Genomic DNA, 24,768 nt, shown 5'->3' with positions numbered 1-24,768 from the left:
TATGTACCTCACAGGGTAGACTAGAGGCACACAGTAGGTGCTTAGTAAATGGCAGCTGTGATTACCATAGTCACTGTTGTCCTTTTGGTTCTCATTAATTCCCCATATACCATCTATATGGAGTATAATTGTGACTGAAACAGTAACAGTTACCTTCCAAGCATCCATCATGGCTTGGAAAGCAGCTCGTACCTCTTTGGCCAATCTCAAGGTCTCAGCCAGCTCCATGTGTACTCCAGGAATAGGAGCAATAAGAGTGGCTAAGTACTATGCTAACTGCTTTATATAAAATGATCTCTATTCCTCACAGCAGTCCTACAGAGTACTTACCCCTATTGAACAAGTGAGAATTAAAAAGGCTTATTAACTTATCCAAGGCTACAGAGCTAGGAGTTAGCAGAGCCAGACTTTGAATCCAGCTCCAACACGGATTTTGGTCTACCACTTTATGGGTTCTGAGATCCACTGAGGCTTGAGGGTGGGGATAAATTTTTTGAGGAGAAGGGATAAAGATGAAAAGGGCATTGAGATAAGGGAACTAGTCATTATTTGGCCAGTCATCTTTTCCAGAAACTCCCGCCAACCACCCCTTTCCTGCTCATGTTATCACTAGCCAGTCGATGGCTGGGCTGGCCTGGGCTGGGCTCCTCGGCTGAAATCTTTCAGAGCTTTCCTGTTCTAGAGTTTTGCAAGAAGGTGGGAGGAGTGTTTGTATGCTGGGCAGGCTTCCCAGGGGTGATTGTGGAAAGGAAGGGGAGTGATTCTGTAGGGCCCTAAAAAGAAGCCAGGAAGAAGGAAAAAAAAAAAAAACTGTTTAAAAGAAAATAGATTGACTCAGGCATTTGTGGGCATTATCTTTAGTCTAGACTTGGAGATAGAAGCTCAGGCCAGGAGTCTAGAAACCTCCATTTTCTTCTTGTGTCTTGGGTCATTAGGAAGGTCAGTTACACAGCAAGAAGTACCAGAAACACCCCAGCCACACATTGTTTAATATCTTCCTTTATTTTCACCATTCTTTTCTTCTCTCAAGGGGTACCCAGGCAATAAGAACAAATCCTATTAACACCTTATGCATGTGCATGGATTTGCTTCCAAACCCTTTTCTCATTCACCTCCTAAAACAACCCAGTGAGACAGATAGGTAGGCTAGGGATTATCCTCCAATACTTGATAGTTATGAATTAAAGTTCAGTGACCACACATGATCTCACAGCTAGTTTATGGCAGAACTGGAACTGGATTCCTGGTCTCCTGACTTCTGTCCTGTGCATGAGGTTCACTCACTCAAGGTAAAATTTCAACCCACTTAGATCTATTCTCACTCCCCCATGCCTGCCCTCAGGTAACCACTAACCTATTTCCCATCCCTGCGGATTTGCCTCTTCTAGATATTTCACATAAATGAAATCATTTCTAGAATCACTCCCCTTCCTTTCCACAATCACTGCTAGGAAGCCTGTCCAGCATGCAAACACTCCTCCCACCTTACAAAACTCTAGATCTGTGGTCTTTTATGATTGGCTTCTTTCACTTAGCGTAATATTTTGAAGGTTCATCAAGATAACCTATATCAGTATTTTTTATTTCTATGGCTAAATAATATTCCATTATGTGGATATATCACATTTTGTTTATCCATTCGTCAGAACGTTTTGGTTGTTTCCATTTTTTGGCTCTCATGAATAATACTGATATGGACATTCATGTACAAGTTTTTGGTGTGTGTGTTTTAATTCAATCCTTTCAACAACCCTCTATGATAAACAGCAGGGCAAGTAATCCTAGATAGTTAACAGTCCCTTTTTACAGATGAAGCAACTGAGGCTAAGTGATTTGCTCCAGGTCAAATAGCAAGCAGATCTGCCTTTAGGCAGATCTAGGAACAGAGCCAAGTCTCTACACTATTAGCCTAATACATTTTTTTCTGTTACATGTAGCACACCATGTTGCTTTTGTTCTGTGAAATGTTTGAAAGTATATTTGAAAACTGTAATTATAGGAAGTGACCCTGAGGGGTGATGGAGCCATGCGTCACAGCAGTACCAGGCCTAGGAATCAGCCCTGTCCAGAATGGACACGTAGAATGTACTCCACTTACCAACAGCAAGCCATCTGAAGGGAGCAGCTTTCAGTGAGCGAAACAAAACAGCACCAAACCCAAGTTTGCTGAAGCTCTTGCCTCCAGTTGATGAGGAAAGTGAGGTAGCACCTCCCTGGAACCTCATCTGTTGGGGCATGAGCAGCTCATCAGAATTGGGGGTTGGAACCATGGAGGAAGAAGTAGCAGGGGTACTTGGCCTTCAGGGTCCAAAATGGGAAAATCTTATTCCAGAAAAGTTGTCTCTGAATTTAGCTTTGTAATTATTTTTCCTGAGATAAGCAAGAAAACCTTGTTTGAAGTTTTAGGTTTTATGGTATATATTGGTTTCCTAGGACCGCCATGACAAATTACCACAAACTGGGTAGACTAAAACAACAAAAATATATTTTCACACAGTTCTAGAGGCTAGATATCCAAAATTAAGGCATTGGTGGTATTGGTTCCTTCTGGGTGCTCTAAGGAGAGTCTGTTTCTACCTTTCCGTTAGTTCCTGGTGGCTGCCAGCAGTCCTTGGCATTCCTTGGCTTGTAGATACATCATTTCAATCTCTACCTTGACCCATACATCACATGGTATTCTACCTGTGTGTTTCTCTGTCTCTGTGTCTCTTTTAGAAGGATACCAGTTCATTGGATGAGGGCCCACCCTAATCCAGTATGACCTCCCCTTAACTATGTCTACAGAGATGCTATTTTCAAGTAAGATCACATTCTGAAATACCAGGTAGACATGACTTTTGGAAGGACACTAGTCAACCTAGTATAAACACTAAGAAATAATCACATAAATTTAGGCAGAGATCTTTTTAAAGTTGCAAGCAGAAGTGGGATTTTGGCAAGTTTTAGTGCCAAAACAGCTTTGAAAGAATTTATCTACAGCTACATACTTTTTTTTCTTTTGAGACAAGGTGTCACTCTGTCATCTTGGCTGAAATGCAGTGGCGCGATCATAGCCCACTGCAGCCTCAATCTCTTGGGTTCAAGCAGTCTTCCCACCTCAGCCTCCTGAGTAGCTAGGCCTACAGGCACACACCACCATGCCCAGTTAATTTTTTAATTTTTGATAGAAACGGCTCTCACTAGGTTTCCCAAGCTGGTCTCAAACTCCTGACCTCAAGCAACCTTCCTGTCTCAGCCTCCCAAAGCGTTGGGATTATAAGCATGAGCTATTGCACCCGGCCAAGCTGTCGATCATTAGATGGAGCTGGCTGGTTTCATTGACATGGCTTTGTGCTGGAATAGAAATCCAAGTTTCTGTTAGATGAAGGCACAATTCATCCTAATCCCTACTTCATATTAACAAACCTTTAAAACCTCTCTGATTTTGACCACAAGAAACATGCATATTTGGATTTTTGTGCCAGGAAAAATTCTTTTATTTTTTCAGTATGATCAGTCAACAAATACGTATTGCATACATACCATGGCTGGGGCTGTTTTAGGCCCTGGGGGTACATAAGTGACTAGAAGGTGTTCCATGTACCTATGACATTCAAGATTTTCTAGACTTTGTGCGTATTTCATTCTTTTCATCCTTATAGCTGCCCTGTGTTGGTTTGTAAATAAGGAGACTGAGACTCTCAGAGGTGAAGTGACTTCCCCAAGTATGCAGCTGAACAGACGGAGTCACAGATATGACTCCAGGCTGAGCTCAAGGCAGGGGCTGCAGAGGTGAGGATGGGTCACTCCTCTTTTATTTATACTCACAGCCAAAGCATTCAACATAGGGGGCATGAAGGATGCATTTGATGACAAGGCAGAATAAGTAGGTTGTGTCAATGGCCTTTCTTGTAATACTGAGGAAACTCAACTTTATTCTGAAGGCAGTGAGGAGTCAGTGAATGTTACTGAGGAATAAGGATTTCTTATGTTCTGTACTTTCTTTGATCAACACGTATTTATTGAATTGTATCATACACTGGGCTTAATGATGAGGATAAAACCATTTCAGAATCTCTGCCATCACTGTGTTTACAGCCTGATGTACAAAGTGATGAGAGAAAGGTTGATATTTTCCTGGAATTTTATTTGAAACACAGGGAAGCACCGGTAAGAAAGAAGGTTGAAGAAAGAAACAGGAAAGTGGCTTTAAAAAAAGAGGCTGAGTGCAGGGCTTTATACCTGTAATCCTAGTCCTCTGGAAGGCCGAGGCAGGAGGATTGGTTAAGGCCAGAAGTTCAAGACTAGCTTGGGCAACATAGTGAGACCCTGTCTCTACAAAAAAATTTTTTTAATTGGCCTGGCATGGTGGCACATGCCTGTAGTCCTGGCTATTTGGGAGGCTAAGGTGGGAAGATTGCTTGAGCCCAGGAGTTCGAGGTTATAGTGAGCTATGATTGTACTATGGCACTCCAGCCTAAGCAACAGAGTGAGACCATGTCTCTAAAAAAGAGAGAGCTTTGGCTGGGTGTGGTGGCTCACGCTTGTAATCCCAGCACTTTAGGAGGCCAAGGCAGTGGAGATCGAGACCATCCTGACCAACATGGTGAAACCTCATCTCTACTAAAAATACAAAAATTAGCTGGGCGTCATGGCACATGCCTGTAGTCGCAGCTACTCGGGAGGCTGAGGCCAGCGTATCACTTGAACCCAGGAAGCAGAGGTTGTGGTGAGCCAAGATCGCACCACTGCATTCCAATCTGGATGACAGAGTGAGACTCCATCTCAAAAAAAAAAAAAAAAGAAAAGAAAAAAAAGAAAAAAAGAAAGATATTTGTAAGTCTTCTGAGGTATAACAGAAGAGTTTTTAAGTGGGACAGTGACATAATGACATGACATGCTTGCTGAGAAATGGAAGAGTCATAGATAATGCCTGGACTTCTGGCTTGGAGAACTGATTGGCTGGTGATGAGGGACCTCACTGAGACAGGGAACATGAGTGATGAAGAGGTCAATTTAAATTGTTGAGTTTGGCCCACTTGTGGGACGTCTGAATGGAGGTGCTCAGCAGGTGAAGGGATATACAGCAGGGAGTACCGGAGAGAGAACTGAGATAGAGATGAAGATTTGAGAGTTGTCAGCACATAGGTGGTAACTGAAGCTGTGGCAGTGGACAGGATTACCCCTGGAGAGTCTCCAGCGGGAGAGAGAGAGGCTATAGGAAGGTCTACAGTGGAGCCCTAAGGAATGCCTCCACTGAAGGGGCAGGTGAAGGAAGAGGAGTCCAATGAAACAACAGAGAATACAGAATCTCACCAGAGGCTTGGTTTTTGCAGGTTCCCTGTGTTTTCTTAGGCAGTAGCTTGTATTCTTTCCATGGCCCTGTGGCTACTCTGTCCCATATTGTAAAACCTCTCTCCTCCACTATTAGAGAGTTCATCTTGCAAATATAATGGAGTAATGAGCCATCGATTCTGTTAACAAATGTCCAGTTTACTGCAAGACCTGTAATGGGAGTTCATTTTGGAGGTCAGTACAGCTGTCAGTGGAACAGTTTTTCCCCAGAGGCCCATCAGCTTTTTCTGTTGTACACTGGCAGAAGGTGTCCTGCCCAGCACCAGAAATGCCTGGAGAGTAATTAATACTGTAGAGCATTAATGAGCTGGTGATCCTGCCTAGGGCCATGAGAAGGGTATAGCCTGAGGTAGGTCAGATGACAGGGAGTAGAAGGTGAACTGTGTCCCCTCTGACATGAGTTGAATAACCCTAGAATATCACCATCACCACCACCAAAATGTTAACCCACCAACTATCATGCTGCCTAAAATTACATCTTTAAACTTTTATTTCTCTTGAACAAGAAGTTTCACTAGTGGAATTTTTGAATGCTGAATGAACGTGTTGTGTTTGTTTGGTCTGCAGACATGAACTAAGAACCTGCTATATACCTTGCCTTTATTAGGTAAATGCTGGGACTATAATGGTAACAACATCACAGTCACTGTTCTCAAAGCCATGGGTTAGACAAGGAAGCATAGTGACCGCGGATATAATGGGAGCATGGGCCAAGTGCTGTTGGCACACAGAAGAAGATCCAACTCCAGGAAGGTTTTGGAGAGAATATGATATCCGCGTAGGATAAAAAGTCTACATATGAGTTTGCCAGTAGAGTAGAGGTGAAATCCAAGCGGAAGGAACAGCAGAGGCCAAAACAAAGAATCATAAAAGAGGCTGGTGTGTTCAGGGATTGATGATGCTTCCATATGCCTTGTTTATGGGTGGAGAAAAGCGGGAAATAGGTCAGACTGTCAAAAGCCTTGTTATGTTATGCTAAGGAATTTGGACTAAGCTTAGAGAGCCAGCCAAATGAATAATGCCCTTGGCTTGGGGTGTAGCACTATAAGTTACTATCCTTCCTTAATACCTCACTTTCTAACACAACAGAGGAGAGTTTAAGATAAGAGGGAAAAAGACGAATAGACAGAGAGTGGTGGGCAGTGGGGAATGTAACTGTCCTTGGAGGTCTCAGGAGGCCAGGCAGGAGCAGCTGGGGTCCAGTATTGACAGTTCCAAATGCATTTGTGCTTTTATCATTAATGCAGTAAGGCACAGTCCAGAGCCTCAATTAATGAGTCTTCAGTAAGCAAAGCCTCATTTAACAAAGCCAGCCTTAGCTTTTTTTTTTTTCCCCCGTTAATTAGATGTTTAAATTTCTTTTTTTTTTTTTTTAAATTTCGGCTTGTTTTTCAGACGCCAGGGTACATATGCAAGTGTGTTACATGGGTATATTGTCTAATGCTGAGGTTTGGCCTTCTGTTCATCCTATCACCCAAATAGTGAGCATTGTACCCCATAGGTAGTTTTTCAATCCTTGTCCCCCCTCTCCCTCCCTGTTAACGTAACCCCCGGTGTCTAGTGTTTGCATCTTTATGTCCATGTGCACCCTGTGTTTAGCTTCAACTTACAAGCAAGAACATTAGGGTATTTGCTTTTCTGTTTCTGCATTAATTCACTTGGGATAATGATGTCCAGCTGCATCCATGTTGCTGCAAAAGACATGATTTCATCCTTTGATGACAGCAGGAGCCACCAAAGAGTGGGAAGGTGGTAGTACACATTGCTCTAGAGGCAGACCTTGCCTGAGGGTCAGGGTCACACTCCTAGACCACAGGTAGCCGTACTTCCTGGAAGTGGGGCAGATATGGCCCAAATTGTGATAGGAAGTCACCTCCAGGCTACCCCAGAAGCAGTACAGAGGTACAGAGGATCTCTTCTTCAACCAAGATGGCCAGGAGGGCAGCAAGGGGCAGGTTTGTGAGAGGGAGAGAATGCTACTGCTGGATTATTGCCTCTGCTCTTACTCTTTTTTCTTCCTCTGACAACTCACTTTGGGATAAAGATACATTTCCTTCTTTTTTCATTCACAGAGCTATTTCTCCTTTTTACAGACACCCTGAGAAACATTTCCTCAGCTGGTCATGGCCCCCGCTCTTCTCCAGCTGAGCTCAGCAGCTCTAGCCAGCACCTTCTCCGAGAGCGCAAGTCCTCAGCCCCATCACACTCCAGCCAGCCAACTCTGTTCACGTTTGAACCCCCTGTGTCAAACCACATGCAGCCCGCCTTGTCCACCAGTGCACCTCAGGAGTATCTCTACTTGCACCAGTGCATAAGCCGAAGAGCAGAAAATGCAAGGTAGGAGGCTGCCACAGCCATTAGGTGGGTTAGTGACTGCTCACAGGGCCTAGTACTTTTCAGTCCCTAGTTTTTTAATTTTAAAGACAAGCAAAACATTATATCGTTTCAGGTAAACAAACACATCTATGACAAAACATAATTTTTTGCTTCTGTAGCCTTCATATTTTATTGGCATCATCTGTGTTGCTACACGGTGATTACTGGGTTCCAGAGAAACCTCCCATTATCAAAAATAATGCTATAAAAAATGTTGTTTGATTTGGAGGCAGGGGTGAAAGCATTAGGGGACAGAGTTTCCGAATTGCAAAAAAAACAGTAAATTTACTTGTTGGCCTTAAAAGTATAGCTATAAAACCATAACATTGTTGAACAAATCCATACCTTGCTTTTGCTCTAGAACTGCACTATTCTGTATGGTAGCTACTACCTGCATATGTCTACATAAATTCAAATTAATTAAAATGAAATAAAATGTAAAATTCAGTTCCTCAATTGTACTAGCCACATTTCAAGTCCTCAGTAGCCACATATGTCTAGGGCTACTGTACCAGACAGCACAGATATAGAAAATTTCCATCCTAACAAAGTTATAGAGCAATGGCTCCCTGCTCTAGGATAATGGTCTTTTGTTTTTCTGACATCATCAGCTCTTTCACAGGTGCAGAACCTGGACATATATTTATTATGTTTTATTCCCATTGTTAGGGTAAGCAAAAGTGCAGAGCCGATAGGCTTTGCCAGACCTAATTCCCAATTGCTACCATAGCCAGCAGATTACAAATCACATTTTAATTAACTTACAAGATCTAATTCATGATTCATGTTATGACAATTAAGGCAAATGGAGAAATGGCTGTACTAATGTATTACTTGATTTTGTCCTTGAGAATATTTTCATACATATCTCATTTGAACCAATCAACACACTGAGACATAGCCAGTGTACAAAATTTTATCTCCATTTTATAGATGAAGAAACTGAGACTCTCAACTAATAAATAGCAGAGGTTGGGCTAGAACCCAGGTCTTCTTGTTCCTGGTCCTGTACTCTTTTCTCTACACTATGCTACCCTACTTTTGTTTTTCTGAGTCATCTGCTGTCACACAGAAGAGGCCCCAAAACTCATTCTTAAGGCTGCCTCAGATACCCATTTTCATGAAGCAACATGGTTGATTTGTTTGTGAACTTTCACTAGTTCAACTTCCATCAACTTATACATGAAGAGCTGAGTCCTAAAAAGATAGAGTGAGTTAATCAAGGTCACTGAACTCTAGTTAGTGGCATAACTGTAAATAATAGTACCTGATTCTCCTGAATCACTGACCAGAGATAGGCAGTGTGGTATAATGGAAAGCATGTTCAGGCTTTGGAGTCAGTCGGATATGGGTTCAAAATCAGGTTCTTCCACTTTCTTTGTGATCTTAGGCCAATTATTTAACCTAATTAACCCTCAATATTGTTATCTTCACAATGGAAATAACTAATTCAAAGGCTTACTAATGAGTGTAAAATGATAAAACATACATAAAATAGTACTATAGAGTAAATACATTTTACCTGTTCTTCTTATGCCCCATCCTCTTCTACTACATATACAACTGCCTGGGAGCAGAGAATGTAAGGTCTTAAAATCATAGTTGTAGTGAAAGGCAAAGTACTTCGCTGTAGTGCCTTGCAGACTTAAACATGCATATGAAATACCTGAAGACCTTGTTGAAATACTCTGATTCAGTAAGCCTGGCCTATGTCCTGGGATCCTGCCTTTCTGATAAACTCCAGATGATACCAGTGCAGCTTGTCTACAGCTCACCCTTTAAGTAGAAGGATTTATATAGTATTAACAATTGCCACCACCATCACTCCAGTGATCCTGCTGACGCATCAGAGAACAAACATAAAAACATCTCTGCTTGAATTAGCCATTAGGGCTAATCTTTGCCCCACCACCTCCTCTGTGAAATCTCTGTTAATCTTCTTACCTGGATGGAATTCACTTTTTCTATGAATCACCACGGCAGTTTTTTATTCTCTCTCTCGTTCTGCCTTGTAGTGTGGATTTTTATATTAATACATTATTATTTGAAGACGGAGCTCACAGTAGGTGCATAATAAATATTTGAACAAATCTGTGTTGTAGAGGGATAACCTAGTAGAAGAGATAGAACTTTCTGCAGCTGAGGAAGTCACATTGTTGTAGGCCTTTGACCAAGCCATGTTCTTCTCTGTCGTGGTTTTCACTTGTGTGGATGAGGGAATGATAGGGTAATGAGCAGGATCTCAGGGAGATTTTTGGAGAAAATAACTTCGAATAATGTTTGCAGAATTCCAACTGAAGGGTAGGAAGGAAGCTTTCTTAAATCCAGAAAGACTGTATATTTTCTTGTAGTAGTGGAGTAGCTTGCATCATGCTGAACCCACTGTAATAATTGTAAACTCTGGACAAAATATTAAAAAATAACTTTTAAGGCCCCGAAGAGCAATTTAAAAAGGCAGAAACTGCAAGAGATCTGACTCTTGAAAGAAGTGAAATTCAGTTTACAGGGCTTCTCCTATGATGTTCCAATAACATATCATCCAGAATATTCAGTACACAATGAGAAAATGCCAGATATATGAAAAACTGTATACATTAACCCATAGTTAAGAGAACTCGATATCTAGAAAGAGATCAAAATAAACCCAGCTTTTGGACCCAGCCTATAAGACTTTAAAATAACTACGTTAATTTTTTAATCTATGGGGGTAATGAATGGATATAATAGGTGAAGAGATGGTGGATTTTAGGATGGATATAGAAACTGAAAAAGAATTGGGGAGTTCCAGTTCCACTATGGTGGCAGAAGCCACCACAGGCTTTCCTTCCCACTGATTACAACTAAAAACTCTGGACAAAATCTAAAGTACAATGCCCAAAGACTCTGAAAAATGAATGAAAGGAGACAGATTGTAAAGGGGAGAAAAACTTGTAGAAGTGACTACACAGAGGTAAACTTTTTGTCTTTCGTGGATTTGCCTCCAGGTTGGGCCCCATCACAAAGTAGCACAGTGGAACAAATGTCTAAAATGTCATTAAAACCCCATCTTTCTGAGTAGGGGAACCAGAAGAGGGGCCCCATTGGGGCTGGAAGGAGCAAGTATTCCAGAATGAAGAGAGCTGGAGAAGGGATCTTCTAACTCTGGGAATGAAACTACGTGAGTCTTAGGATCACCTTGGGCTACACGTGTGGGACCCAATCGAGTGCAACAAAGTCTATGTGAACTGAATGAAGATTTGAACTACCATACACAGGAGGAGAGACAGAACTTGCGGTCTGAACCTAACCAGGTTGATTTCCTATAAAAATATCACTTCTCGGCCGGGTGCAGTGGCTCACGCCTATAATTCTAGCACTTTGGGAGGCCGAGGCGGGCAGATCACCTGAGGTCAGGAGTTTGAGATCAGCATGGCCAACATGGTGAAACCCCATCTCTACCAAAAATACAGAAATTAGCTGGGCGTGGTGGTGGGCCCCTGTAATCCCAGCTACTCAGGAGGCTGAGGCAGGAGAATCGCTTGAACCCGGGAGGTGGAGGTTGCAGTGGGCCGAGATCGTGCCACTGCACTCCAGCCTGGGTGACAGAGTGACACCCTGTCTCAAAACAAACAAAAAAAATCACTTCTCCATGGGATTATAACAGAACCCAGCATCTACACAACATAATGTTCATAGCATTCAGGGATCTGTAATCCACAATGTCTCTGCGTATTGAAAACCAGAAAAATATAACCCATTCTCAATGGAAGTCACAGGTACGAACCTCAAAATAACCCAGATGTTGGAATTTTCAGACACAGATTTCAAAGCTCCTATTAAAACGACATTCCATGTAATAAAGGAAAACATACTTGAAACTAATGGAAAGAAAAAACCCTCTGCTGCCGGGCATGGTGGCTCACACCTGTAATCTCAGCACTTTGGGAGGCCGAGGCAGGTGAATCATCTGAGCTCAGGAGATCGAGACCATCCTGGCTAACACGGTGAAACCCCGTCTCTACTAAAAATACAAAAAAATTAGCCAGGCGTGGTGGTGGGTGCCTGTAATCCCAGTTACTCAGGAGTCTGAGGCAGGAGAATCGCTTGAACCTGAGAGGCGGAGGTTGCAGCAAGCTGAGATCGCGCCATTGCACTCCAGCCTGGGTGAGAAGAGCAAAACTCCGTCTCAAAAAAAAAAAAAAAAAAAAAGAAAAAAAAAACCCTCTGCCAACCAAGGAGTCCGTATTCCGCAAAAGTATCCTTCAGGAATGTAAACAAAATTAAGACATTCTCTCAGATAAAGGAAAAATAAGAGCATTTCCAAGAGATCTCCTTTTAAAAACTGATAAGAAATTTCCTCAGGCTGAAGCAAGATGGTACTAGATGGAAACCTGAATCTTCAGGAATGAGGGAAGAGCAATAGAAATAGTAAATACCTGCATAACTATGAAAGATCATTTTTCCCTTTTAACTTCTTTAAAATATGTATAAGTGTTAAAAGCAAAACTCAAACAATGTCTAGTGAGGTTTTCCCCTGGTTTTCTTACTCTTTAGTATGAAGAGCTCCCTTTGCCATTTCTTGCCATGTGAGTGGCCTGGTGAGAAATTTTTCCAGGTTTCATTTATCTGGAAATTTCTTAATTTCACCTTCAGTTTTGAGAGAGATTTTGCTAGGTATAGAATTCCAGAATGACAGTTCTGTTTTCTTTCAGCATTTAAAGGATACCATTCTAGTCTTCTGACCTTCATTGTTTCTGATGAGAGATCAGCAGTTATTTTAATTTTTATTCTTCTGTATTTTCCTTCCTCTGAATGATTTTTTCTTTCAAAAAAATTGTAGTAAATACATAACATAAATATATCATCTTAACCATTTTTATGCACAGTTCAGTAAAGTACATTCATATTGTTATATAATCAATCTCCAGAAATCTTTTTATCTTACAAAACTGAAATTCTAACCATTCAACAACTCCCCATTTCCTCTTCCCTCAGGCCCTGAAAACCGTTCTACTTTCTGTCTCTGTGAGTCTGACTTCTCTAGATGCCTTATATACATGGAATCATACTACATTTTCTTTATCCATTTATCTGTTGATGACCACTTAGGTTGATTCCATTATCTTGGCTATTGTGACTCCTGATGCAATAAACATAGGGATGCAAATAGCTCTTCAACATACTTACTTCCTTTCCTTCAGATATATATACCCAGTAATGGGATTGCTGGATCATAAGGTAGTTCTATTGTTAGTTTTTGGAGGAACTTTCATACTGTTTTCCATAATGAGTGTACTAATTTACATTCCCACCAACAGTGTGTAAGAGTTCCCTTTTCTCCACATCCTCACCAGCATCTGTTATTTTTCTTCTTGAAAATAGCCATCCCAACTGGGGTGAGATAATATCTCATTGTGGTTTTGATTTGCATTTCCCTGGTGATTAGTGATGGCGAACTTTTTTTTTTTTTTTTTTAAATATACATGTTGGCTGGTTTTCTGTCTTAGTTTGAAAGATATCTATTTTCAGCTAATTTGCCTCAACTGGATTATTTGTTTTTTTGCTGTTGAGTTGTTTGAGTTCCTTGTATATGCTGGATATCAACCTTCCATCAGATGAATAGCTTGCAGAATGGCTTTCTCCCATTGTTGTCTCTTCACTCTGTCGATTGTTTCCCTTTGCTGTGCAGAAGATTTTTAGTTTAATATAGCCCCATTTGTCTTTTTTTTTTCTTTTCTTTTCTTTTGAGACAGAATCTCCCTCTGTCGTCCAGGCTGGAGTACAATGGCGCGATCTCGGCTCACTGCAACCTCTGCCTCCCAGGGTGAAGTGATTCTCCTGGCTCAGCCTTTCGAGCAGCTGGGACCACAGTCATGTGCCACCATGCCTGGCCAATTTTTGTATTTTTAATAGAGACAGGATTTTACAACGTTGGCCAGGCTGGTCTCGAACTCCTGATCTCAAGGAATCTGCCCATCTTGGCCTCCTAAAGTGCTGGGATTACAGATATGAGCCACCACATCCAGCCATTTGTCTATGTTTAGTTTTTGATTGTGCTTCTGAGGTCTTAGCTGGGCCCTTTTTTGTTTTTGCTTTTGACGGGAGATTGTTTTTGCAAATTCCATCTCATTACTCATAATTACTCTGTTCAGATTTTCTATTTCTTTTTGGTTCAATCTTGGTAAGCTGTGTTTGTCCAGGAGTTTATCCATTTCTGTTAGGATTTCTAATTTGTTGGGGTATAGTTCATAATCATCTTTTTTTTTTTTTTTTTTTTCTGAGACGGTGTCTTGCTCTGTCTCCTAGGCTGGAGTACAGTGGTGCGATCTCGGCTTACTGCAACGTCTGCCTCCCGGGTTCAAGTGATTCTCCTGCCTCAGCCTCCCGAGTAGCTGGGACTACAGGCACGTGCCACCACGCCCGGCTAAATTTTTTTGTATTTTTAGTATAGATGGGGCTTCCCCATGTTAGCCAGGATGGTCTCCATCTCCTGACCTCATGATCCGCCCGCCTCGGCCTTCCAGAGTGCTGGGATTACAGGCCTGAGCCACTGTGCCTGGCCCATAATCATCTTTAATGATCCTTTGCATTTCTGTGCTATTAGTTATGATGTCTCCTTTTTCTTTTTTATTTAATTCATTTACTTCTTTATTTTGAGACGGAGTCTCGCTGTGTCACCCAGGCTGGTGTGCAACTGCATGATTTTGGCTCACTACAACCTCTGCCTCCTGGGTTCAAGTGATTCTAATACCTGAGCCTCCCAGGTGGTTGGGACTACAGGCGCCCACCACCACTCCCGGCAAATTTTTCTGTTTTTAGTGGAGACAAAGTTTTGCCATGTTGGCCAGGCTGCTCTCTAACTCCTGACCTCAAGGAATCCACTTGCCTCAGCCTCTGAAAGTGCTGAGATTACAGGCGTGAGTCACCATGCCCAGCGTTTTGGTGTTTTTTTGTTTTGTTTTTTTTTTTTTTGGGAGGGGACAGAGTCTCACTCTATCCCCCACACTGGAGAGTGCAGTGGTGCGATTTCAGCTCACTGCAACCTCCGCCTCTTAGGTTCAAGCAATTTTCATGCCTCAGCCACCTGAGTAGCTGGGATTACAGGCGTGTGCCACCACACCCACTGATATTTATATTTTTAGTAGAGACAGAGTTTCACCATGTTGGCCAGGCTGGTCTAAACTCCTGATCTCAAGTGATCTGCCCGCCTCAGCCTCCCAAAGTACTGGGATTACAGGTATAAGCCATGGCACCCAGCCTCATTTTTTATTTATTTGGATCTTTTCCCTTTTTTTCTTGGTTAGTCTAGCTACTGGTTTGATTTTGTTTATTCTTTGAAAAAATTAACTGCATGTGGTTGATCTTTTGTATTTTTTGTCTCAATTTTATTTCTACTCTGATCTTTTTTTCCCCTTTTACTAATTTTGGGTTTGGTTCTTGTTTTTCTGTTTCCTTGAAATGCATCATTAGGGTGTTTATTTGAAAATTTTCTACTTTTTTAATATTAACATTTATTGCCATAAACTTCTCTATTAATACTGCTTTTGCTGCATTCCATAGATTTTGGTATTTATCCATTTCTGTTGTGTTTCTATTTTCATTTGTTTCCAGGCATTTCTAAATTTCATTCTTTTTTTAAATTTTTATATTTTATTTAATTTTTTTTTTTGAGATAGAGTCTCGGTCACCCAGGCTAGAGTGCAGTGGTGCGACCTCGGCTCACTGCAAGCTCTGCCTCCTAGGTTCATGCCATTCTCCTGCCTCAGTCTCCCGAGTAGCTGGGACTATAGGCGCCCGCCACCACACCTGGCTAATTTTTTGTATGTTTAGTAGAGACGGGATTTCACCATGTTAGCCAGGATGGTCTTGATCTCCTGACCTTGTGATCCCGCCACCTCAGCCTCCCAGAGTGCTGGGGTTACAGGTGTGAGCCACCGCGCCTGGCTCTAAATTTCATTCTTAATTTTTTCATTGACCCATTGTATCATTCAGGAACATGTTATTTAATTTTCCATGTATTTGTACAATTTTGAAAGTTCCTCTTGTTATTGGTTTCTAGTTTTATTCCATTGTGGTTAGAAAAGGTGCTTGATGTAATATCAATTATTTTAAAATCTCTTGGCCTAACATGAGGTCAGTCCTATAGAATGTCACATGTGCTAATGAGAAGAATTACACTTTGCAGCTGTTGGATGAAATGTTCTGTTAGGTCCATTTGGTCTAAAGTGCAGTTTAAATCTAGTTGATTTTCTGTCTAGGTGATCTGTCCATGCTGAGAGCGAGGTGTTGAAGTCTCCAACTATGATTATATTAGAGTCTATCTCTCCCGGTAGATCTTAGTGGTGTTCCATAAGTCTTGCAGGTTTTCTTCACTCTTTTCATTCATATTCCCTTTTTTCCTTCTGGCTGGGTAATTTCAAACTACCTATCTTCAAGTTCAGATATTCTTTCTTCTAATTGATCAAGTTTGCTGTTGAAGCTCTCTATTGTGTTCTTTATTTCATTCATTGAATTCTTCAGCTGCAAGATTTCTGGTTTTTTTTTTTTTTTTTTCTTTGTTGAATTATTTGTTCATATTGTGAATTCTTTTTCCTGATTTCTTTGAATTGTGTGTATTTTCTTGTACCTCACTGAGTTGTCTTAAGGTCATTATTTTGAATTCCCTTTCTGTAATTTGTTGATCTCCTTTTCATTGGGCTCTGTTACTAGCCAGGATTACTAGCCACAGAGTTCCTTTGGTGCTTTTTTGGTGTTATAGTTCCTTCATTTTTTGTGTTTCTTGTGTCTTCATGTTAAGTGTCCATGCTTCTGGTGGAAAGATCACCTCTTCCAGACTTTCTAGAGTGGATTTCTTAAAGACTTTCACCTGCAGTTGGGTTTTAGTGTTCCAGTTGAGAAGGATGTGATGACTGTGTTTCCACATAGGTGCAATGGTATAGTCTCCATGCAGCTTCTTTGCCAATGTTCAACATCAACAATAACTGAGTGCCTCAGTGGCCTAGACTATAGAAGTTTGTACAGCAGCAGTGGCAGCATAAGTTGCTAATGTCCTTAGCATCAAGGACTTTTCAGGTCTTTCTGTTCTCATTTTCCCCACAATGAGGAGACTTAGCCAGGGGGATCCCTTTTGGTGTCAGGTCTGGCATGGCCTACAAGTAGCTGCAGCAGTGCTGGGTTCTAGGTACTGGTGCTTAGAACTTATGTGGGGTTGGGTTTCTAAGCTCAGAGTCTCATGAACCTGTTGTGGCAGCTGGGTCTTGGAGTGCCAAGGTTGGATGTGGACTGCCCACTGGGCCAGGATCTATGACTCTGTTGAACCCTCTAGCAGCGCAGGCTCAGGGGCCAGCTGTAATTCTACCCCTGGTAGGCAGAGCACAGCACTGGCCTCACCCTGGGCAAGAAGGGATGTTCTGGAGGTTTAGTTTCAGGGAGCAGGGTACAACTAGAATTTGGGAACCTGAGTCAATAAGGCTCAGTGGCAACTTGGGTCCCAGGGGATAATACACCATGTAGCAGTGACTCTGGACTCTCGTTAGGCTTAGCAAATACCCGGGAATGGCACAGTCTTTTGGGCTATAGAGGGGCAGGGAACAGCACAGCAATTACACTACTCCCAGGGAGAGGAGTATCTCAACAGCTCAGACTCTAGGGGACTAGTATAGCTCCAGGAAAGCAAGGCACTAGAGTTGTTTGGCCTGTAGGGCAGGGTGTCTCAGCTCAGACACTGGTGTCTCTCCCTGAGACACAGGGTCCTATATCAGCTCAGCCTTGGAATGCACCACCTCTCAGCTCAGCTAGGGCACCCATTCCCCAGGGGACAACGTGCTACTTCAGCTCAGGCCCGGGAGAGTATGACTGTTCTGAGTAGACCAGGCATCCTTTCCCTGGAATGCAGGGTACCATATCGTTTTAGGTACTGGGGTACCTGACTCTAAGGAGCCAGCGCACTGTTTCCTAGGATGCAGCCACTGGCTTCAGCTTAGGCACTGTGGAGGCATGACTGTTCTGAGCAGCCAAGATACTCTTTTCCTAGAAGAGCGTGTACTGCTTCAGCTCTGGCCCAAGGGAGCGGGGAGAGGGGTAGGTGGATTCGCTTTACTTCTGCTTGACCCCACTGGGAAGGGTGTAACAGCTGCTCATAGCTCAGCTTTGGAATGTTGGGCCAGTGGGCTAGCAATGGCTCAGCCATAGCTTAGCCTCAGGAATGAAAGGGAGCCATGGATACTCACCCCTGAAGCAAGACACACTCCAGCCATAGTTCCAATTCCAAGATGGCATAGCACAGTAGCCACACGGAACACAGCTATGTGGACCCTAAACTCCCTTCACTGGACTTAGTGCCTACGAGGACTTCCAGGGACTCCAGTGGTGAGGTCTGAGATGTCCAAGGTGTTGATGGCAGTTGCCATGATCCTCTTGCCTACCTTCTCACCGAAAGAAGTTTGTCCTGGTTCCAAGCTGATCTTCAATGGAGTGGTAAAGGCCTAGTTTGTTTCCTTCGGTTCTCCATGTGACCATCCCAAGTTTCTGTGCTCATCGAATTGCTGTTACTCCTCTCATGCATTCTAGGGCTCTCCGTCTGTTATTTTTACTAAAATGTAATTGTTCAGGAGGCCAGGTGTGGTGGCTCATGCCTGTAATCCCAGTACTTTGGGAGGCCGAGGCAGGTGGATGACGATGTCAGGAGTTCGAGACCAGCCTGACCAACATGGTGAAACCCTGTCTCTACTAAAAATACAAAATTTAGCAGGGCGTGGTGGCATGCACCTGTAATCCCAGCTACTCAGGAGGCTGAGGCAGGAGAATCGCTTAAACCCGGGAAGTGGAGGTTGCAGTGAACTGAGATCGTGCCATTGTACTCCAGCCTGGGCGACAGAGCAAGACTCTCTCTCAAAAAAATTAATTTAATTTAATTTAATTTAAAAATGTAGTTGTTTATTCATTGATCTGTCTTTGTGAGGGGGACAAGCAGTAGGGGTTTCTTTTTGGCCATTTTGCTAGCATCACTTCCTTTTGTTTTTTTTTTTCTTAATAGAAATGGGTGCAATGTGGTATCTCATCGTGGTTTTGATTTGCAGTTCCCTAATGATTAGTGGCGTTGAGCAACTTTTCATGTGTGTGTTGGCCATTTGTGTATCGTCTTTGGATAAATGTATATTCCAAGTCTTGTCCATTTTTTAATCAAGTTGATTGTTGTTGTTGAGTTGTTGGAGTTCTTTACCTGTTCTGGATATTAAACCCTTACCAGATATATGACTTGCAAATGTTTCTCCCATAGATGGACTTTTTACTCTGCTGATATGTTCTTTGAAACACAGGTATTTTAATTCTCATGTTCAATTTATGCATTTTTACTTTTGTTGCCTGTGCTTTTGGTGTCATATTCAGGAAATCACTGTCAAATCCAATGTTATGAAGCTTTTCTTCTGTGTTTTCTTCTAAGAGATTTATAGTTGTAGCTCTTACATTTAGGTCTTTGATCCATTTTGAGTTAGTTTTTGTATCTGTTTTAAGGTAAAGGTCCAAACACTTTGTTCTTGTGGGTTGACTTAGTTTTCTAGTTCTATGTGTTGCTATTTTTTTAATCTAGCAAACTTTGCACAAGTATTTCTTTGACTTTTTTTTTTTTTTTTTTTTAAGAGACAGGGTCTCACTCTGGCACCTAGGCTGGAGTACATAGCTTACTGCAGCCTCAAACTCCTGGGCTTGAGATCTTCCTGCCTCAGCCTCCCAAGTAGCTGAGACTACAGGCATATGCTGCCATACTTGATTAATTTTTTTGTAGAGATATGGTCTCACTGTGTTGTCCAGGCTGGTCCCAAACTCCTGGCCTCAAGCAATCCTCCCACATCAGCCTCCCAAAGTGCTGGGATGAGCCACCACACCTGGCCTCTTCAAATCTTTTTCTGCCACATTTTCTTTTTTTTTTTTTTCCCCCTCAACTTTTAAGTTGCAGGGTACATGTGCAGGATGTGCAGGTTTGTTACATAGGTAAACATGTGCCATGGTAGTTTACTGCACAGATCAACCCATCACCTAGGTATTAAGCCCAGCATGTGTTAGCTATTCTTCCTGATGTTCTCCCTCCCTCTGCCCACCTAACAGGCCCCAGTTTGTATTATCCACCCACCCCCAGGTGTCCATGTGTTCTCATTATTCAGCTCCCACTTATAAGTGAGAACATGCAGTGCTTGGTTTTCTGTTCCTGTGTTAGTTTGCTGAGGATAACAGCTTCCAGCTCCATCTATGTCCCTGCAAAGGACATGATCTCGTTCCTTTTTATGGCTGCGTTGTATTCCATGGTGTATATGTACCACACTTTCTTGATCCAGTCTATCACTGATGGGCATTCCTTCTGAGACTTCAGTTATTCATATGCTAGACCACTTGATACTGACGCAACAATCACTTACATTCTCTTTTTTTCCCAATCTTTTTCTGTCTCTGCTCAGGTAAGATTATTTTTAAACTGATTTTTCAATTTTACATTTCCCCACCCTTTTTTTTTCCCCACAAGTTTTTAGGAAGAAATTGAAGTACAGTCGTTGGCATTTATATAAAGTTTCTTCATGCCCCTTTGTAATCCATCCTTCCCTTACCTCATTCCTAGAGAACCAATAACAGTCTTTCTGTCACTACAGATTAATTTGCATTTTCTAGAATTTTACATAGATGGAATCATATTGTATGTACTAGTTTTCCTGACTTCTTTCATTCCGCAAAATGCTTTTGGGATTCATCCATGTTTTTCCATGTGTCATTAGTTTGTTCCTTTTTATTGCTCAGTAGTACAGTGTATCTTTATATCACAATTCACTTTTCCATTCACATGATGATAAGCATTTAGATTGTTTCCAGTTTTGGCTGTTACAAATTAAGACCCATTTGTTCTTAAACAGTAATAAGCAAATCTTTGTAGGAACATTTGTTTTTATTTCTCTTAAGCAAATACCTAGAAAACTATGCCCAGATGGTTTTACTGGTAAATTCTACCAAGCATTCAAAGATAACACAAATCTTACCCATAGTCATTCAGAAAACAGAGGAGGGGATTCTTTCACAGCTCATTTTATGAGACCAGCATAACCCTACTATTGAAATCTGGCAAAGAGGCCGGGCGCGGTGGCTCAAGCCTGTAATCCCAGCACTTTGGGAGGCCGAGGCGGATGGATCACGAGGTCAGGAGATCGAGACTATCCTGGCTAACATGGTGAAACCCCATCTCTACTAAAAATACAAAAAAACTAGCCGGGCGTGGTGGCGGGCGCCTGTAGTCTCAGCTGCTTGGGAGGCTGAGGCGGGAGAATGGCGTGAACCCGGGAGGCGGAGCTTGCAGTGAGCCGAGATCACGCCACTGCACTCCAGCCTGGGAGCACAGCGAGACTCCGTCTCAAAAAAAAAAAAAAAAAAAGAAATCTGGCAAAGATGACAGGAAATAAAATTAGAGAGCAATATCCCCCATGAATAATAAATAGAAATGTTCTTTAAAAACAAAGGATTAGCAGTCAAATCCAACTAAATACGTATGTGTGTATATCTATATGCGTCTGTTAGGGACAATATATGTATATTAGGGAATATGCATGTATGTATACATTAGGGGTAAGACATCGTGACAAAGTAGTGTTTATCCCACGAGTGTAAGGTTGGTTTGACTTCAAAAAAAACCAACCAATGTAATTCATTACATTAAGAGAATGAAGGAGAAAAATAATATAATCATAACCTCAATAGATGCAGAGGAAGCATTTGACAACTCAATACTTCATTGGAAAAAGAAAAGTATTTCTTAGCAAACTATGAGTCAAGGAGAACTTCTTTAAATTGATAAAGGACTCTAAGGAACCCTATAGCTAAGATCATGCGTAATGGAGAAGTATTGAACATAATGCCCTAAGATTGAAAACAAGGAGAAAGTACCTGTTCTTACCACTTCTGTGTAACATTGTACTGGAGATCCTAGTCAGTTCCATGGAGGAAGAAAAAGAAGTAAGAGTCCTGGTGTGGTGGCTCATGCCTGTAATCCCAACACTTCGGATGCTGAGGCAGATGGATAACTGGAGCTCAAGAGTTCAAGACCAGCCTGAGCAACATGGCGAAAACCTGTCTCTATTTTAACAACAACAAAAAAAATTTTTAAGTGAATTTAGCAAGGTCACAAGATAAAAAGGTTTTTTTGCAAAAAAATAAGTTTTACAGTATGCAGCAAACAATTGGGGAAATGAGACAATTTTAATTATTTATAGAATGGTACCGGAAAACGTGGAATGTACCGGAAAACGTGGAATACTTGGGAATAAATTTAACAACAAACATGCAAGACCTCTTCAGTGAAAACTATCAAATGTTGCTGATAGAAATTAAAGACCTAAATCTGGAGAGTGATGTACAGTAGTTATGAACTAGAAAATCCAATATTATTTAGATGACAGTTTTTCTCAGATTGTTCTGTAGGTTCAACACAATCCAAATAAAAATCCCAGTCTCGGGTATGTCTTTATCAGCAGCATGAAAACGGATTAATACAGTAAATTGGTACCAGTAGAGTGAGATGTTGTTGAAAAGGTATAGAAAATGTGGAGGCGACTTTGGAACTGGGTAACAGGCAGAGGTTGGAACAGTTAGGAGGGCTCATAAGAAGAGAGGAAAATGTGGGAAAGTCTGGAACTTCCTAGAGACTTGTTGAATGGCTTTGACCAAAAGCCTGATAGCGATATGGACAATAAGGTCCGGGCTAAGGTGGTCTCAGATGGAGATGAGGAACTTGTTGGGAATTGGAGCAAAGGTGACTCTTGTTGTTTTAGCAAAGAGACTGGCGGCATGTTGCCCCTGCCCTAGAGATTTGTGGAACTTTGAACTTGAGAGAGATGATTTAGGGTTTCTGGTGGAAGAAATTTTTAAGCAGCAAAGCATTCAAGAGGTGACTTGGATACTGTTAAAGGCATTCAATTTTATAAGGGAAGCACAGCATAAATGTTCAGAAAATTTGCCACCTGATGATGTGATAGAAAAGAAACACCCAGCTGGGCGCGGTGGCTCACGCCTGTAATCCCAGCACTTTGGGAGGCCGAGGCGGGTGGATCATGAGGTCAGGAGATCGAGACCATCCTGGCTAACACGGTGAAACCCCATCTCTACTAAAAATACAAAAAACTAGCCGGGCGAGGTGGCGGGCGCCTGTAGTCCCAGCTACTCGGGAGGCTGAGGCAGGAGAATGGCGTGAACCTGGGAGGCGGAGCTTGCAGTGAGCCGAGATCGCGCCACTGCACTCCAGTCTAGGCGACAGAGTGAGACTCTGTCTCAAAAAGAAAAGAAAAATCCATTTTCTGGGGAGAAAAGCCGGCTGCAGAAATTTGCATAAGTAGCAAGGAGCCTAATGTTAATCTCCAAGACCATGGGGAAAATGTCTGCAGGACATGTCAGAGACCTTCATGGCAGCCCCTTCCAGAGGCCGGGGAGGAAAAGTCTGTTGCTCTGTCTCCCAGGCTGGAATGCAGTGGCACGATCTCGGCTCACTGCAACCTCCGCCTTCCGAGTTCAAGCAGTTCTCCTGCCTCAGCCTCTTGAGTAGCTGGGATTAAGGCACGTGCCACCACCACTCTCGGCTAATTTTTGCATTTTTTGTAGAGATGAGGTTTCACCATGTTGGCCAAGCAACCAAATAAGTTTTTAAAAGAACAACAGTAAAGTCAGGATTTATACTACTTGATTTCAAGACTTCCTGTCAAACTGTAGTAAGAGATACAAGATAATGTTGTATTGGTGAAAGGATAAAAACCTATAGATCACTAGAAGAAATTAGCAAGTCCAGGAGAGAGATATATATAAATACATTTATGTGTATAAATATTTGAAATGCATATATAAATATTTTAAATATATAAATATATAAAGAATTATTAAAAATATATAATATATAGGTGCCAATGGAGAAAGGAAAAACCTTTTCTGCAAATGATGCTGAAACAGCTTGACATTCATATAGGAATAATAAAAAAAGAACAGCAACCCTTACTTCATATCACACCACTCACCCAAAAATTAAAATGTGTCAGAGACATAAATGTAAAATCCAATACTACAAAACTTCTAGGCTGGGCGCGGTAGCTCACACCTGTAATCCCAGCACTTTGGAAGACTGAGAAGGGCAGATTGCTTGAACTCAGGAGTTGAAAACCAGCCTGGCTAACATGGCAAAACCCAGTTTCTACAGAAAATACAAAAAGTAGCTGGGCGTGGTCGCGTGTGCCTGCATTCCCAGCTACTGGGCAGGCTGTGGTGGGAGGATCACTTGAGCCTGGCGGAGATCAAGACTGCAGGGAGCCAAGATCATTCCATTGCACTCCAGCCTGAGTGACAGAATAAGACCCTGTATTTAAATAAAAAGAAAAGAAAAGAAACTTCTAGAAGAAAGTATCTCCATGATCTTGAGGTAAGCAAAGATTTTTATATAGGACACAAAAAGCAAGAATCATAAAAGAGAAAAAAATGATAAAGTAGTCTTTATCAAAATTAAAACTTGTTCTTCAAGAGGCCTCTTAAAACAAAATGGGCTGGGCGTGGTGGCCCACACCTGCAATCCCAGCACTTTGGGAGGCCGAGGCAGGCAGATCACTTGAGGCCAGGAGTTCGAGATCAGCCTGGCCAACGTGATGAAGCACCATGCTAAACCTCTGTTAAAAATACAAAAATTAGGCATGGATGTGCTCACCTATAGTCCCAGCTACTGGAGAGGCTAAGGGACGAGAATTGCTTGAACCCAGGAGGTGGAGGTTGCAGTGAGCCAAGATCGCACCACTGCACTCTAGCTTGGGCAACAGATGAGCAAGACTCCATCTCAAAAATAAAAAATAAAATTAAAAAAAGACAAGTCACAAAATGTGAGAAAATATTCAACGCACATATCTAACAAAGGATTTGTTTCTGGTCCATATAAAGAACTTTTACAACTCAATAAGAAGAGAACAATCCAATTTTTTTTTAGTGGGCAAAATATTTGAACAGATACTTCACCACAAAAAGGTACAGAAATGTCCAATAACCACATGAATAAATGTTCAGTGATCTGGGAAATGCAAA

The 24,768-nt window shown here is 41.9% G+C and overlaps 1 protein-coding gene across 1 annotated transcript in view; it reads left to right on the top strand.

Annotated features, from left to right (window-relative positions):
* Window positions 1–24,768, top strand: part of GAB2 (GRB2 associated binding protein 2) — a 202,941-nt gene that overhangs the window by 159,969 nt on the left and 18,204 nt on the right. Inside the window, exon 3 of the mRNA XM_025357962.1 lies at window positions 7,428–7,671. Within this exon, the coding sequence (XP_025213747.1) occupies window positions 7,428–7,671 (244 nt within the window). The remainder of the gene's footprint in view (window positions 1–7,427; window positions 7,672–24,768) is intronic.

This window comes from Theropithecus gelada, chromosome 14, assembly GCF_003255815.1.
Source record: "Theropithecus gelada isolate Dixy chromosome 14, Tgel_1.0, whole genome shotgun sequence".
In the NCBI taxonomy this organism is placed as follows: Eukaryota; Metazoa; Chordata; class Mammalia; order Primates; family Cercopithecidae; genus Theropithecus; species Theropithecus gelada.
The sequence above is the reverse complement of the archived record's forward strand: the minus strand, read 5'-3'. Positions and strand labels throughout refer to the sequence as shown.